Source organism: Conger conger, chromosome 11 (assembly GCF_963514075.1).
Source record: "Conger conger chromosome 11, fConCon1.1, whole genome shotgun sequence".
NCBI lineage: Eukaryota > Metazoa > Chordata > Actinopteri > Anguilliformes > Congridae > Conger > Conger conger.
The window spans coordinates 46,445,997-46,459,574 of record NC_083770.1 but is presented as its reverse complement, the minus strand read 5'-3'; the positions used below and the strand labels follow the sequence as shown (position 1 = coordinate 46,459,574).

General features: G+C 48.7%; 1 protein-coding gene across 1 annotated transcript; it reads left to right on the top strand.

Annotated features, from left to right (window-relative positions):
- Positions 1-903: 903 nt before the first annotated feature.
- On the top strand, positions 904-11,934 carry ascc2 (activating signal cointegrator 1 complex subunit 2). Its single transcript, XM_061259894.1, has 19 exons — positions 904-1,009; positions 1,598-1,703; positions 1,851-2,009; positions 2,513-2,686; positions 3,116-3,245; positions 3,348-3,415; positions 3,603-3,716; positions 4,441-4,553; positions 4,996-5,070; positions 5,160-5,264; positions 5,441-5,509; positions 5,620-5,694; positions 6,138-6,339; positions 6,969-7,165; positions 7,725-7,844; positions 8,419-8,661; positions 8,876-8,966; positions 9,280-9,374; positions 10,688-11,934. The coding sequence occupies exons 2-19, from the start codon at positions 1,617-1,619 to the stop codon at positions 10,860-10,862; spliced, it is 2,292 nt and encodes a 763-aa protein (XP_061115878.1). The 5' UTR covers positions 904-1,009; positions 1,598-1,616; the 3' UTR covers positions 10,863-11,934.
- The last annotated feature ends 1,644 nt before the right edge of the window (positions 11,935-13,578 follow it).

Here is a 13,578-nt window from a genome sequence, read left to right as displayed (position 1 = left end):
TCAGAAAAACCATGTTAGATACGAAACGGGTCACGTTTGTGTATAAAGGCCATCGAACGCATTCAAAAGCTCAACCAAGAGCAATGAGTCACTCTGGTAGACACATCTCCCCGCTCTCTGAATTCAGAAGGATAACAGCCGTGAGTGTGAGTCTCCCTGTTGGGCACAACTCTTGAGATACCTGAAGACCAGAGGGAAGCATCTGGAAGAGGTGAGGGGTGAGTTCAGACAGGATTGCTGTAAAACACTAATTTCATGTTTTCATAGTTTGAATACTACTTTATCTTAATTAATTACATTACGTTACATTACATTACAGGCATTTCGCAGACGCTCTTATCCAGAGCGATGTACATTAAAGTGAACCCTTAGGATGAAATTCATACTTTTTCCAATATCATTTTACACGCCTCTCGTGGACAACGATGGGTTAAGCTATTGGAACTGTTGAAAGTATCTGAAATGACCTCATAAAATGAAATTAGTATTTCAGATATTTTAAGGCTTTTAAAATAAATCTGAAATAAAGTATTTAAAAATAAACAAAACATTATTTAATTTATACATAATGGAAATAAATGAATCTAAATGCCTAAATTAATCTTGTTTATTTTAAAGTATACATAATATGCCTTGGACCAAACTCAAGAACGCAGATATTGTTACAGATTCGGACACACAAACTGGTTCCAGTTAACTTTAATGTTCAGCATATTCCGGGCAATAAAATGCACATTTTAATATCTGCTTAAACATTAAGAGAAATTAGTTAACGTGGTTCTTCAGCACAATTAAAACATATTTTAGTGTTCACAGTAATGTTTCATTCTTATTATGAAACGCATTGTACATATACGTCAGCAACGTCACTGGATAGCTACATCACGGCGAATTTTACGTTTTACGCAGGCGACGTAGGAAGCGAATGTGGCGTTTTGACGCACTCATGTAATGGCTGGGGAGAGATCCCAGAGAAAGACTATCGTTACTACAGTGCATTTCGTGACAGGTTGTATAATTTTTGTTATTCGAAACTAATGCTTAGTCTTCGTAGTTTTAATGTTATCAATTATAACTGACATATTTGCCAGCTAGCTAGTTAACAGACTGTGACATGCTAGCTACCTAGCATAGTCCGATATGTGTGGTACGATGCTATGGAGTTAGCTAGCTTATAATACTAGCAGATAGCTGACTGGCTATTCATTCGTTCGTCACCTCCGGAACCGCTTACCAATGACAATTTCACACTTTATTAGTCCGTTGCACTTGTAAGGTAACTTCTCATAGCTTCCGGTCCGTTTCTGGTGAATACTGACTAACTATACGTGTATTTACCATGATGTATCTCGATTGAAAGTTTTGGCACGTAGCTTACCTAGTTAGTTGCTATCCAACTAATTTACCATCTGCCCGGGTCTTGTTTGCTGCCTAGCTTGCATCCCAACAGTGTTCTTCTGGCATTTTAAACTCGCTGCACAAATAATTGTGTCACATTTAACATTTGGTTCACTGGGCAAGAAACCAACTACCAACTAATGATTGTTGGGGTATTTTCTGTTATAACTAGCGTAACTGACCGTTTTCACCCCCTCAGGTGCTTGTAAACGGAAGCGATGGCGTGTGCAAGAGTCCCTTTGGACGAACAGCATGTGACGGAGCCAAACGGGCCCTCTGGTAGGGACCGTAGCCTACCGGCGCTGGTAAGTCAGCAACACTTTTATACGTGTACTTCAGCTATATATTGGGTTCTTTCACCTGGTGCACAGGCAACAGCAGCTGACAGTGTAAGCAAATCGTCGGGCGCATAGTATTTTTGACATGAGCGCCCGTGTTTTTGTGCTCGGCAGCATCCTGAGCGGGTGGAGGACCGGAGTTTCGTGGCCTACAGGCCCCCACCGCTGGAAGGTTCTGCGGCACACCTCGAGGAGTTCCTGGAGCATGCTCAGTTCATTGCTGACGACCTAGACTGGCTGCTGGCACTACCACATGACAAGTTCTGGTGCCAGGTCAGTAGTCCTATCCTATATCAATTCCATTAATATCATGCGGCAGGATTGCTGAGTTTGCTGGATAAGTATACAGAGTAAAACCTGGAAATCTGTTATTTTAGTCAATGTTCCAGTTTTGTGTGAGGCACATCCATTGCTTGTGTCCCCCTTATTGTGGATGGGAGGGTTTACTGCGTCTGTATTGTGGCAGTTAGTCACAGTTTGCTGTGTCTCTGTATTGTGGCAGTTAATCACAGTTTGCTGTCTCTCTGTATTGTGGCAGTTAATCACAGTTTGCTGTGTCTCTGTATTGTGGCAGTTAATCAGTTTACTGTGTCCATATATTGTGGCAGTTGATCACAGTTTGCTGTGTCTCTGTATTGTGGCAGTTAATCACAGTTTACTGTGTCTCTGTATTGTGGCAGTTGATCAGTTTGCTGTGCCCATATATTCTGGCAGTGAGTCACAGTTTGCTGTGCCTATATTGTGGCAGTGAGTCACGGTTTGCTGTGTGCCTCCAGGTGGTGTTTGACGAGTCCCTGCAGAAGTGCCTGGACTCGTACCTGCGTCACGCTCCCAGGGGCCTGGACCCCGAGGCGCTGCCGGCCTCTCCCGCCGTGGCGGACATGCAGCGCCGTCTGCACCGCTCCGTCTTCATGACCTTCCTCCGGATGGCCACGCACAAGGAGTCCAAGGTGGGAATACCGATCGCGTCTTCTTCCGGTTTCAGCTTTCCACGAGGCTGAGGGTTGAATTAACACGTCGTTGGCGACATTGGCTCAGGCGGTAAGAGCAGTCGTCTGGCAGTTGGAGGGTTGCCGGTTCGGTCCCGCCCTGGGTGTGTCGAAGTGTCCCTGAGCAAGTCACCTAACCCCTAAATGCTCCTGACGAGCTGGTTGGTGCCTTCCATGGCAGCCAATCGCTGTCGGTGTGTGAGTGTGTGTATGAATGGGTGAATGAGAAGTATCAATTGTACAGCACTTTTGATAAAGGATCTATATAGATGCCAACCATTGACTATTTATACATATGCGTGCATTTTTCAGGTGTAAATGTGAGGTGGTGATGTGTCTGTCCCATTTCCTGTCCAGAGTCCAACTCTGTTTTGATTGGTTCCTCCTCAGGAGAACTTCATTACTCCAGCGGTGTTTGGGGAGATTATTTACAACAACTTCCTGTTTGACATTCCCAAGATCCTGGACCTGTGCGTGTTGTACGGCAAAGGAAACTCACAGCTGCTTCACAAAATGATTGGTATGATTTTTCTGTCATTGTTTTTTCTTTGGGTTTTATTTTAAAAATGATTCGCTATCACAGCCAGCCTACATCCTAATATGACTGTTCGTCTTCCAACAGAGAACATATTCACTCAACAGCCCGGTTACTATGCTGACCTGGAGGAGGCGGTGCCTACAATTATACAGGTGCGAGGCCCAACACGTTCTCCCACACCCTTGGCGACTCTACCACTGTATATCTGTGTCTGTGCCGCCGTATGTCTGTACACGGCGTCTGTATCTGCGCCACCGTTATCCCACCACGACCCCGCAGACCTGACGGACCCACCCGGGTCTCAGTGTAACTGATCTGGCTGCCGTCTCCCTCCCTCAGGTGCTCGACACCATCCTGCAGAAGTGCGGCCTGCAGCTAGAGGGCGCCACTGCCAGTGAGCCCCTGAAGCTGGAGGCTCATGGGAGATACACTGCCATGACCATGAGTCAGAAGGTGCCCACATAATTTCACCCAGAGACAGACGTGGATATGTAACACAAAATATAGCTGGCATTTATAGATGGCCTTTATCCAAAATAATCGCTGAGAAGAAAGTTACTACGCGGTGTCGACGTTGTTTTTAATATGTTGTTTCAACATTGTTTCAACAATACTTACTTCATAGAAAGTTTTCAGTGAAATCGTGCACAAATATAAACTCTGTGGACATTTCCGAGGAACAATAGCATTATATTTAGAAGGAGATAATGTTTCTGGAATGTAATATTTGGTGCTTTGAGGCTACAAAAAACTTAGCTGATAGAAACTTGTCAAATCTGAATGGATAGATAGCACTTTGGGTAAGAGTATTTAATTTTTGGCTGAACTGCCACTTTATCTAACAGATATTCATATATTGTTTTAAGGAATAATGGAAATTGGCACACGTGACCCATTGTATATTGCTTGTTTTATATATTCCCAAGATGCTGAAGTTGAGTAACTTTCTCATAACTGTATTTTGATGAACTGCCCCTTTAAGGGCAATCACAGTTCCCTCCAGGTTTTCATAGTTTAGTGCAGACACAAGGGGGTTGGCCTACAACCTGCAGTGACATCACATCATGGTGACGTGCTATTGGCTGTCTCCGTGCCCCACAGCGCGCGGCTATAAACCTCACCTTTGTCCAGGGTGTTTCGTAAAGATGTCACAGGCTTGTGCCTTTACCTCCTGCAGGACCTAGTGGACCTTGTCCTGTACTTGTGCGACTCCTGTACCACCATGTTCTCCTTCCTCGATATCTTTCCTGCTGCCTGCCACACCTTCCAATCGCACGGTTTCCTCAACAGGTGGGTCACAGCAGCCGCTGTAACTGGTGATGTCAGCTCCTTTTGACCCATCCAAACGGTCCATTACATTACATTACATTACATTATTGGCATTTGGCAGACGCTCTTATCCAGAGCGACGTACAACAAAGTGCATACCCATAACCAGGGATAAGTTCGCTGAAAGACACTAGAGGGAAGTACAATTTCAACTGCTACCTGTACAACAAAGATAAGGACCAGGGCCTATTTTATTTTATTTTTTAACAAAGAAACAAACAACAGAGCAAAAGTGACCAAAGTTCACTATCCAAACACTGCTTACCTAGCTGACTAAAAATACCGATACAGCTCCTTCATTTCAACTACAAGATGTAAAAGACTGCATTTATTGTAATGAAAACCAAAATTGGGGGACTGTTTTTTTTTTTTTTAAAAGGCCATCACCTGTTTCTTCTCCTAGACTGGCTTCGTTCTACGAGCTGGCTGTTCCGGACATTGAGAAGGCCATACGAAAGAGGAACTTTGACGATAAGAGGTCAGTGCTGCCGCTGGTGTGCGTTGGTGTTTGCCAGCCCGCCCCTGGCTTGTTTGACTGACGCAGAGGCGCCTCCCCTCCCACTGCAGTCTGCAGGAGGACATGTGGAGACGGGTGTCCCATTCCTGCAGGAAGATGGTGGAGATCGCTCACCTGTTCGTCCTGCACACCTGTCTGCAGCCTGTTCTGGAGGGGTGAGGGGCCACCGCCACGCCTGTCTCTGTCTGTCCTTTTCACTACGCTGACCCTTAGCCTCCTCCTTCACCCTTCACCGGCCCTGTAGCCTGGCTCTTACTGTAGCCCAGCACGGAATCTGAGTTGTTAGCCACTGTCTGGGATTAACGCACCTTTTCATCCCGACCGCTTGCAGCTCAGAGAACATACAGTCGTTTGTGGAGGACTTCTTGCAGATCATGACCGCCTTTCTCCAGGAGAAGAGGTATGAGGTCCAGACGTGTAGTAATATGAGAGCTTCCATTTCCTGTGTGCGAGGGTGTTAACCAATAGAAAGGGTTCATTGTTAGATTCGGTGGCTGATTCCTGTTTCAGGTTCTTGGTGGACTACGACGAGCAGTTCCCCGTGGAGGATGATGTCAGCCTCTTGCAGCAAGCCTTCCCTCATCTGTATCCTCTAAGTTCATTATCTTTTCCACCTTAAGACTCTGTGTGCCACTGAACTCATTTCCAATAGGGATAAATATAAAAATGACAAGATATTAAGGCTATTTTATTCTTGGCTGCCCTCTGTAGGAGAAATTGGAATTGCTTATGTCATGGCAGTTGCATTTTACCGATCTGCATTGCCACTGTTTCCTGGGCTGCTAGTCAGATACAAACATGCCGTTTAGAAACTACTTACTTGACCTTGTAACAAAATGTAATTATTTCATAGAATTTGAAAAAAAAGTAAAAAGAAATCTCTGTGTTGTGCCTTAATGAGGACTACATTTCGGAAAATAAAATGATTGCCCAGAACCTTTGATGGACTAGCCAGGAGCTTCTCCACAGACACAGAGAAACATGTCTTATTGGCTGGTTGTTTCCTTTAAATCCCTCTATTCCACCAGCGATGAGACCAGGACGTCCTACCTGCTGCAGGGGGTGGAGTGTGCCTGGGAGACCGTGGGCAGGAAGAGGGTTCGGCCCGCCCCCGTCGCCCCCCCCCGGGAAGTGGAGGGGGGGGAGTGGGCGGAGACCGCGGAAGACCAGACCAATGGGCTGCAGAGGGGCGCAGAGGCCCCCGTGGATCCCCCTCAGAAGGGGGATAATGTGAGTTTGGGGGGGGGCTGCTCTTTTCATGATCGCGGCTGCGTTCTCATTCCTTAGCTGGAGTGATTTCCGGGGTGTGTTCTACTGAGTTAGCTGGATGGATAACCGTGCTGACTAAAATCCGGAGCAGCTCTGTTTACTGTTACTGTACTGTTTACAGTCCATGATCCATATCTGGGAGGGTTCCTGGTTTTACTCAGTGCAGTTGTCCAGCTAACGGGAGTAATCCTGCTTTGTGAAATATCCCCCAGATAACACGGGGGGCGGCCTGTAGCGTAGTGGTTAAGGATGTGCAGTCAGTGAAGGGGTGAGGCCTCCTTCTGCTGATTGCTGTTATCTCTCTTCCTCCTTCTTCATTGTGACCTTTTACCTTCCTCTACAGTGGCAGCTGGGGATGTTGTGCTTCATTATTAACCGCTTTTCCAAACCAGAACAGCTTTTCGAAGCCACAGTATCTCGCCACAGTATCTGTGCAATGGCATCCGTTTTTGTGCAGAAACACTTCCTGCAGCTGACAGATACTCTGGCTCAGCGTTACGAAACGTTTGGCTGAACTTCAGCGAGGGCCGGTTCCGCGGCCTCGGCCGTTCCTCTGCTCCTCTGACCCCGCCTCCCCTCCCCGCCTGCAGGGGGCGGTGTGCACGGTGAGCGCGGGCGAGCTGGAGTCCCTCCTCTCCCACATCAGGGACCTGCTGCCGGACCTGGGCGAGGGCTTCATCCTGGCCTGCCTGGAGCAGTACGGCTACAGCTCGGAGGTCGTCATCAACAACATCCTGGAGGACCGGCTGGCCCCGGCGCTGGACAAGCTGGACCGGGCCCTGCCCAGGTACGCACACCTGCCCGCCCCCCCCCCCCCCCTCTCTCTGCGGAGCGATCCGGCTTCACCTGGCCTTCACCGCCACACCCGGGTCTTCATGCTAAGCCCCTCTGACAGGGATGACTCTGTTGACCCATCTAATGATCGTCTTTTATTAAAATCGCTGGTATTTCCCATCCCAGAAACGCTCACAACTACACGTGTCGACACAGGGCTATGGTCAGGTCAGGAGCCATGCCTAAAGGCCTGCGATTAAATCAAATCGGTTTGATATTCAAGAGTCAGTAGTCACACACTGGATTAAGACTGGATCGGGAGAGCTGTGACCATAGCCTGACCATAGCTCTGACCGCCCTCACGTCAAACGACCGTCGGAGGTGGAGGTGCGTGCAGTGATTACACAAAGACTGGGGATTTTCCTCAGATCTTGAAAACGGCTAAATCTGGACTAAGAGTCCTGTATTGTACGGCAGGCAGTAGGTGAGGTGAGCTGTGCACAGCAGTCTGCAGTGTGAGGACTGGAGCGTGTGACGCTGTTAATGACGCTGTTGATGATTCGCTCCCGCAGGCCGGTGAAGGAGGAGATCCCGCCGGTGCTCAGCTCCAGGTCCAACGTGTTCGACGACGACGACTTCGACGTGTTCAACCGCGACAAGGTGGACATGACCCGAATCTGGAAGGGAAGGAGGTGAGAGGAGGGGGGATACTCCACTGTGTTGCTTCGTCTGACTTGGTGGAGATGTTTCTCATTTTAGAGCATCTGAGAAAGATATTATATGATTAAATAAAAGAACACACTTCTCCACCACCATACTCATGCCTGGAATCATAGCAGCATCAGAGGTGGAATGTCCTTGTAAATAGTATATAGTAAATGGTTGGCATTTATATAGCATTTATATTGCACCTTTATCCAAAGCGCTGTACAATTGATGCTTCTCATTCACCCATTCACACACATACTCACACACCAATGACGATTGGCTGCCATGCAAGGTGCCAACCTGCTCGTCAGGAGCATTTGGGGGTTAGGTGTCTTGCTCAGGGACACTTCGACACACCCAGGGCGGGGGATCGAACCAGTACCCCTCCGACTGGCAGACGACTGCTCTTACCGCCTGAGCCAGTGAGACGACTGCTCTTACCGCCTGAGCCAATGAGACGACTGCTCTTACCGCCTGAGCCAATGTCGCCCCGTGTCGAAGCCTATTGGCCGAGTGGCTCTGCAGTGAGCCGCGTGGCTGGGTGTCTGTTCCCCGCAGGCAGGGGAAAGGCGGCCGGGAGTTGCTGGACGATAAGGAGCACATAGCGGAGCAGCGCGCCCGGTACCAGGCCTACGAGACGGTGGTGGACGAGGTGCCGGTGGGCCCCGGGGAGGAGGGGGCCGGCGCCGGGGGCGGGGCCTACGTCACCGACGACTACGACGACGAGTACGACGACACGTACGACATCAACCAAGTGGGCGCCAACGACCTGGACGAGGACGACGACCTGCTGAACCGCAGGTACGGGCCCGAGCTGGAGCGCACGCGGAGCGGGGAGCTGCCGGGCATTGTGGGAAGCTGCCGGGCATTGTGGGTAGCTGCCGGGCATTGTGGGTAGCTGCCGGGCATTGTGGGTAGCCGCCGGGCATTGTGGGTAGCCGCCGTGCGCTGTGGGTAGCTGCTGTGCATTGTGGGTGGTGAGGCGTTTGACGGACTCTGCCCGTTCCCTCCACAGGCCCTTCACCACGCCGCAGGTCCTGCGTACCAGCAAGCAGCCCAAAAGCAGGCAGGACGAGCAGGAGGAAGAGGAGGAGGAAGATGAAAAGGTGCGGTGCCGTTTTGAGAATCGGGACGAGAGGGAGGAAGGGCTCCCCTCAGACACCTGTATATTCAGCATCTCCGACAGGACTTTTCAACCAATTTTATCATTTGCACCGATTGCATTACATGTCTGTTTCCACTCCTGATATGACTCTTACCCCGGCCAGCCTGTGGAGAATGGGCTCTATATCCGGGTTCCTGCAGGATTTCTTCCCATTATGCCCATAACCCCTTTTGCGTTTCCACTGCAATGCGTCATTGTCTCGGCGTCTCATGAGTAAAGTTGGACTGTGTTGAATGTTGCGCCTCTGCTCTCAGGATGCGGTGGTGAAGAGAGACCAGTTCGTCCAGGACCCGGCCGTGCTGAGGGAGCGGGCCGAGGCCCGGAGGGCTGCCATGCACAGCAGGAGAGGGTGAGGGGCCAGCGCACCAAACACCTGCACCACACACCCGCACCCAACACCCGCGCCCAACGCCCGCGCCCAACGCCCGCACCACACACCCGCACCCAACGCCCGCACCACACACCCGCGCCCAACACCCGTGCCCAACGCCCGCGCCCAACGCCCACACCACACACCCGCGCCCAACACCCGCGCCCAACGCCCGCACCCAACACCCACGCCCAACGCCCGCACCCAACGCTCGCGCCCAACACCCGCGCCCAACACCCGCGCCCAACGCCCGCGCCCAACGCCCGCACCAAACACCCGCACCAAACACCCGCACCAAACGCCCGCGCCCAACACCCGCACCCAACACCCGCACCAAACACCCGCACCCAGCACCCGCACCCAACAGACATGGCATGACTTCTACTTCCTGACCCCAGGGCTTTACAGCCCTCTCTAAACCTGGGCCCTTCTCTAAACCTGGGCTCTCTCTAAACCTGGCTCTTCTCAAAACCTAGGCCCTTCTCTAAACCTGGGCCCTCTCTAAACCTGGGTCCTTCTCTAAACCTGGGCTCTCTCTAAACCTGGCTCTTCTCAAAACCTAGGCCCTTCTCTAAACCTGGGCCCTCTCTAAACCTGGGCCCTCTCTAAACCTGGGTCCTTCTCTAAACCTGGGCTCTCTCTAAACCTGGGCCCTCTCTAAACCTGGGCCCTCTCTAAACCTGGGCCCTTCTCTAAACCTGGGCCCTTCTCTAAACCTGGGCCCTTCTCTAAACCTGGGCCCTTCTCTAAACCTGGGCCCTTCTCTAAACCTGGGTCCTTCTCTGAACCTGGGTCCTTCTCTGAACCTGGGCCATGCTGCCACCAATATTGCACCACCCTGTGGGGCAAACAGCCTCAGGTGATTGACCTTAAAAGATTCGATCTCAAATTGTGGCACTCGCTCACAAGAAGTAGAACAACGCCCTAACCAGACAAACCGCCCAGTATGATTGCAGTCTACCTCAGGACGCATGTTTACATTTCCCTCAAGCAACTTTTTTTTTTTTTTTTTTTTTAAGCTTCGGTGATAAGGTTTAATGCTTATTGAATACTCACACATTAGCTCACGGTAGTCTTAAGTGGGAGCAAATGTGCTTTTAAATGTACTGTGTCAGAGTGGACTTAAAACGGAACGTCTTGCAGTGTAAGCAGCACTCGTTGCATTAGAAGCTTGGCTCATCGTTTCTAATATAATTCTAAAGCATGTTTTCGTGAATGGAAATGAACGGTGTGAAGGGGCGGAGGCGACGGGGCTTCACGCGGCTGTGTTTTCGGGGTGGTGTACCCCACAGGTACAGCAGACCGGAGCCGGCCAGTCACGTGGCGGGCCGGCCCAAGGGCCAGGGGCAGAGCCAGGAGACGGCCCAGGACCGCCGCAGGAAGGAGGCCCACAAGGGCCGCGGGGCCAACCACAACCGCCGGAACATGGCCGACCGCAAGAGGAGCAAGGGCATGATTCCCTCCTGAGGCCGGCCGTCGTCACGGCGACACGCGTGTCTCTCGCCAAACCCTGGGAGAAAGGGGGGGGGCGGGGGCCAGAGGGACACTCGGGGGGCTCCGGTATCCATGGTGACAGGCAAAGCGGTTGCTTCCTGTCTTGGGACTTAGTCCCAGCCCCCACTCCCCTACACTCGGTGTGACTTCTGGATCTCATCCTGTTCCCTTGTATCAGTTTAACATCCCTACGTTTTTCATACTTTTTTTTTTTTTTTTTTTTATCACTGCTAACAACCCTGAGGATCTTTCCACCGGAATGTTGCCTCAGTTGGCATAGCCTAGTTCAGAATAATTGACGTTTTAAACGAGGAGTCTGAACCGTTTTGTTTCATTTTAAAACCAAAAAAAAAAAAAGGTTAAAGGTTTAGTTCAAGGATTTTGTTTGGATTTGCTCAACGGAAATAGAATTTGAGCATGTAGAAAAAGTGACCACAAAAAAAAAAAAAAACAACACTTTTGTTATCAGAGGGGAAGAAGGAGGGAGAGGAATCTGCATTTGATCACTTTACACAATGGACTCCAAACCAAAGCGCTGACGGACACACCAGACACATTCTGCCATGTAACAAATCCATTTATTAAAAGAATGGAGTAATGTAAACGCATTCTGTAACATGAAAATCAACACGTAGGCAAACGGACTCGAGAACAACAGAATCCAGGGGGTCCGGCCTGAGGAGATGCCTCCGGTACTGTGGAAGGACAGGTTGGTCTCGGCCGGGTACGGAAAAAAAACTGAACCGCTCGGAGAGGGGGGCCGCGCACACACGCCTCCGTTCCTCTAAAGTTTGCAGCAGCAACAACAACGCGCCATTAGCTTTGTGCGAGGAAATGGCGGCAAAGGGCTTGTGATTCTGAAGAACACCGACTCTAGCGGTGAACGGTCTCACCATGCACTGCAGCTAACACAAGAAGCAGTTTCATATCAAAGAGCATTTTTCTAATTATAAAAAAAAAAGCTTATTTAAGATTGCTTTTGTACTGGAGGTTGTGTCAAAACAAAATAAAGAATGAACACGTTAATAAATACCGTTTCCTTCGAGGGCTGCAGTTTCTGTTTCTCCGCTTTCAAGTGTTCCACTAGATAACCTTTTCTGAAAGAGACTTACAGACAAACCCCTTTTAAGAGTAAATTCTTGTAAAAATGAAGGGGGAGTTGGAAGAGCTAATATTTTTCCAAGACATTTATTTTTAAAATGTTTCTGTGCATACGCACACTAGTTGATTCTTTATGGCGGTTAATAGCAGCTGCTAATTGTTGCTAGACAGGCCTCAGGCCAGTGAGTTAGCCGATTTGTTGACAATATGAGCACACAGATCACTGGACTTGGGTGGTAAATCACACAAAGCCAGTGAGAGAACCAGAAGGATTATTTCATTGGCAGTAATAAAAGTAATTTCTCATTACTGTAAAGAGTTGTTGAACATTTGGCCATGTTGGAAGTATTAAAATTGGCGAACACTGCCTACAGATACACACAAGTGCATTTTAGAACAACTTTCAAACTGTGCCACTGCTTACTCAAACAAGTCTCTGTTCAACTGCTGAAAGTGGCAGCCATCTTGGACTACGCCATTCTAAAAGTTTCAAGTTCATAAATACAATGGGCACTTTGTTCATGGCCAGTTCAATGGCCATTTCTAGACCAGTACAAATGTTACCTCCTGGTTTCATTTTATTTTTCTATTTCACCTGCCTCTTGGAAGTCTTAACATCTCTTGATTTAAAAAAGAAATTTTAAAGAATATATTGCATCTTTTAATTGCAGTGAACATTAAACGTTTAAAAAAAAAAAAAAATAGTACCTTTTTTAACAGTACTATCCTTCAAAGTCAGGAGCAACAGCCAGACTACACGGATCATTTTCAATGTCTGTGCCGGGGGTTTTCTGTTCAAAAGCACAAATGAGAGTTTAAAGGACGTTGCTGTTGGATGTTTCTAATGAACATTTTGGCCATTTTGAGGCTACACAAAGTTGGATACGAGAGGTCAATATCAGGGTGAGCTGCAGCAAATAATATTATCTAGAAAACATGTTTCACTGCAACTATCTGAATGAACAGATATTACTCTGGGTAAGTAAGGGTACCTTAATTTCATTTTTGGGTGAACTGTCTTTCAACAACCCTTTATGTCATACCCGCAGTATGGTATTTTTATTTTGTGGTCAATTCCTGTCCTCAACAAGAATTACTTGAGAAAAGAAGATACTGCTGTATCAGAGGGATATATTTCATATTTACCCAAAGATGGCATTGAAAAACACAACTATAAAGCCATGCTTGTGTCACCAGGTATTGTCATACATACACCTGTATGTATAAAAACAAACGAATATGCATCGATTAAATACACTAAATAAAAACGGTTGGCTCAATGCAATATGGTCTTTCTTAAGGTACGGTTAAATAGTTCCAGGACTGGTTAGCACAGTGTGCAAGAAAGACCTTAATGTACTCTATGGGGTCGTACCTCAGATTGGACAATGGTTTTGATGTTCTTGTTGTCACACACAGTACATACACAGTACATGCCAAAGATGACAAAACTGTAAAATATAACGCAAGTAGCTGATCCATGAACTAGAAACTAGGGTTACAGCGCACGTCCAGTGGGGCTCCCCAAAGTTCAGCCAGCTTCCACAAGGCCAGGGATCCCCCCCCCCCCCCCCCCCCCCCCCCCCAC

Bases quoted from the DNA above. Each gene is read 5' to 3' on its own strand.
- ascc2 (XM_061259894.1), top strand. From the start codon at position 1,617: ATGGCGTGTGCAAGAGTCCCTTTGGACGAACAGCATGTGACGGAGCCA. The intron at 5,071-5,159 runs GTCAGTGCTGCC...CTCCCACTGCAG, and splicing joins AGGAACTTTGACGATAAGAG to TCTGCAGGAGGACATGTGGA. The intron at 7,845-8,418 runs GTGAGAGGAGGG...TGTTCCCCGCAG, and splicing joins CGAATCTGGAAGGGAAGGAG to GCAGGGGAAAGGCGGCCGGG.